The sequence below is a fragment of the Plasmodium cynomolgi genome (genome assembly GCF_000321355.1).
Source record: "Plasmodium cynomolgi strain B DNA, scaffold: 0185, whole genome shotgun sequence".
NCBI lineage: Eukaryota > Apicomplexa > Aconoidasida > Haemosporida > Plasmodiidae > Plasmodium > Plasmodium cynomolgi.
In genome coordinates this window covers 134-3,299 of record NW_004192772.1, presented here as the reverse complement: position 1 = coordinate 3,299, position 3,166 = coordinate 134, and the positions used below count along the sequence as shown (strand labels likewise).

At 31.4% G+C, this 3,166-nt stretch overlaps 1 protein-coding gene across 1 annotated transcript; it reads right to left on the bottom strand.

The window, feature by feature from the left end:
* Positions 1-243: 243 nt before the first annotated feature.
* On the bottom strand, positions 244-2,681 carry PCYB_002860 (phist protein; the record flags this gene model as incomplete). Its single annotated transcript, XM_004227707.1, has 2 exons — positions 2,222-2,681; positions 244-2,055 (listed from the first exon to the last, which is right to left on the bottom strand). The coding sequence occupies exons 1-2, from the start codon at positions 2,414-2,416 to the stop codon at positions 244-246; spliced, it is 2,007 nt and encodes a 668-aa protein (XP_004227755.1). The 5' UTR covers positions 2,417-2,681.
* Between the last annotated feature and the right edge of the window lie 485 nt (positions 2,682-3,166).

Here is a 3,166-nt window from a genome sequence, read left to right as displayed (position 1 = left end):
ATTTATTCTCTCGAATTTTAATCAGTATAGTAATATGGTCCCAATATTATTCAGACCAATATTACTACAATATCATATACACATAATTATACATAGGTTTTAACTCTGCATAAAATGTTAATATATTATGAACTTAGATTCCATTAAATAATATATATATACATATTTATATATGTCTCTTTACTCATAAATCAGGATAAATATATATTTATAATTTACTTATAACAGCTGATATTTGGATTATTACCAAAATCCTCTCACTTTCATGCTTAAATATTCTTTCCATTGATCTTCCATTTCTTTTCTCATTCTAGTGCATGTATACTTTACTTCCTTAATAAATTGAATATATCCACTTCGTGAGCACGATCCATGTTGAAGTAAGTGGTATAGTCTATCGAATAATTTCTTTTCGTTATAAAATAACTCTTTTGTCATGCCGTCAAAAGCTTTCACCCATTGTCTAGTTTTATAATAATCTGGGAGACCATAAGCTTTTGCCGTTTTTTCCCAGAACAACATGGTACCTTCTTCCATATCAATGTATTTTCTTCTTTCGTGGTTAATCAAACAGTTAAATATGTAGAACATGTCTCTCATATTTACTGTACTACCTAATTTGTCAATCATCTCTTTGATGTGTTTTGAAGAGGCCTGTTCCTGAATTTTCGATTCTTTACGACGTCTCTCATATTCTTCGCTTGTGGTTCCTTTCTTTGCGCTATATTTAACTATTCTATTATCTGATGATGATTTAGATCTAGAACTACTTGAAGTTCTCTCAGATGATGATCTTTTGCGGTGCTGAGAGCTACTTGATCTTTCAGAAGAATGCTTTTCTGATTTAATTTTATCCAATTCATCTCTTGTACCTGAGTAATTTTCAAGTTGCTGTTTATATTCAGCCCATATCTCTCCTGGATATATATCAGTTGTACTAGCTGACGTACTCATTTTAGGCTCAGTATAGGAATCATATTGATTTTTTAATCCAGACCACATGGAATCTGATGGAGCTGCAGGTTCGTATTGTCTATATGCATCAGAGGGCTTGTTGAAGATGTTATCACTTCGACTGCCCATATCAGCACCAAAAAATCCGCCTAATCCTCCACCTAATCCTCCACCTAATGATGCATCTAAACTGCCGTCATATCCTCCTCCCAATCCAATACCTAAACCATCGTCTAATCCAGCACCTAATCCAGCACCTAAACCACCATCTAATCCAGCACCTAAGCCACTGCCTAATCCACCACCTAATCCATTACCTAATCCACTACCTAATCCAGCTCCCAATCCAACACCACCTGTTGCTCCTACACCTGTCGTTGAATCGGCACCTCCTGTTGCACCTAAGCCAGAACCTCCGGCAGCACCCACCCCTGCTAATCCTGCTCCCCCTTTTGCACTTCCTAAATACTCCTCATATAAACTATCAAAAACAGCATATTTATCATCTGTCATTTGTTCACCTTGACTACCTCCTACAGCTCCTTTGGATCCAAAAACACCTTCATTCATGTTAGTACTTCCAGGTAATCTACCACCAACAGCACCATCAGCTTCATTACCTCCCATAGATGCTCTACTGCCAAAAGCACTTTCATTCGGAATATTACCCAAGGACGATGGCATACTTCCCATCATACCCTTTTGCAGACTGCTATCACCATATCTTAACATTCTGTTATCTAAAGAATTTCCTCTGTGGGCGGTCTGTGAATTGTGAGGCGATGGAGGGAAATTTCCATAACTATTCTTATAATATGCATCCCAGTTTTGTTCACCAAAACCTATGGCTCTGTTTCCGCCCGCACCCCACATATTTGCTGAATCTCCTCCTCTCTGATAAAAGTCGATCAGATCATTTGCGTTCCCAGTACCATAATCTGGTGGTGGTAAATTTGACATATCATATGGATCAAAATCTTTGCCCAAATATTCATCATTTCCTCTTTGTTCCCTCCTAAGATTGGCTTCTGCCAACCTCCTTGCGTTAACATTACCCCAATGCCTTTCTGAGACTATAGTATCTTCATATATGTTTCCATTCTGTAAAAAATTATAGATACGTGATTTGCATAAAGGTGTGGTTATAAAAAAGTTATAAAGAATTAGATGCGTTTACATATATGTGTACTTATTACGCGTAAATATGTAAGGCCATAAGAAAGGAAATATTTCACGCAACTACAAAATTTTGAGCATGTAATCTTACTTCCAAAAACATATATAAGCAACCAACGAGAAACACTTTGGCAAACTTTGAAAACATGAATTTTCTTAAGTTACTTTTGCTAGAGTTTTCTTCTGTACATTCTAACATATTTGCTGAACCACGGTTACTTTTCTGGTTCTTCTTAACTACGGATTTCTTTGATAAAACAGATGCGTTAGCACTATCATATACCATTTTTTTTAACTATTATATGTATAAAAGAGAAAATTATATTTTATTTAATTAAACAATAAATAAAAGAAAATTCTATATATTATATCATGTTAATAAAACATAACATGAATTTATATAAATAGTATTTTATAAATATGTACTTATAAATATATATTTCATTAAAAATATTTTTTTTCTTTTGCAATTCATGTATAAAAGTATATATAACTAAATCTATCACAAATGCATAATATATATATAACCTAAAACAAAAAAAGATCTATTCAGAAAAATATTTTTTTTTTTAATAAAAATATTGAATTCTTATAAAAGTAGCTAATCCCTAAAAATATAAATGCTTATGTGATAAAAAATTTTAATTTTTCTTATCAGGTTTTTTTTTTTTTTTTTTTTAAAATTCAATACATATAAATATAAAGGGGCTTTTTTTCCCTTTAATTTAGGGTAGTACCAGTTGACTTATATTATAGTTTAATTTTATGGCTAGAATAACCAAACAATTTTTTTTTTAAATTTGCTATATTATTAATAAATAACATGACATATGTACTATATATATATAAAATAAAACTCGTTTAATTTAAAAAAAATAAAATTACATTCATAAAACATTATTTTTTATGGCAAAAATGCACTGCTTTAATAATAAAATAATTTTTTTATTAATGGACCGTTTTTATTAAATAAAAGAAAAAAAAGTACTATTTATTCAACGAAAGCCAAAAATAAGGCAAAGATATTTTAATAAAA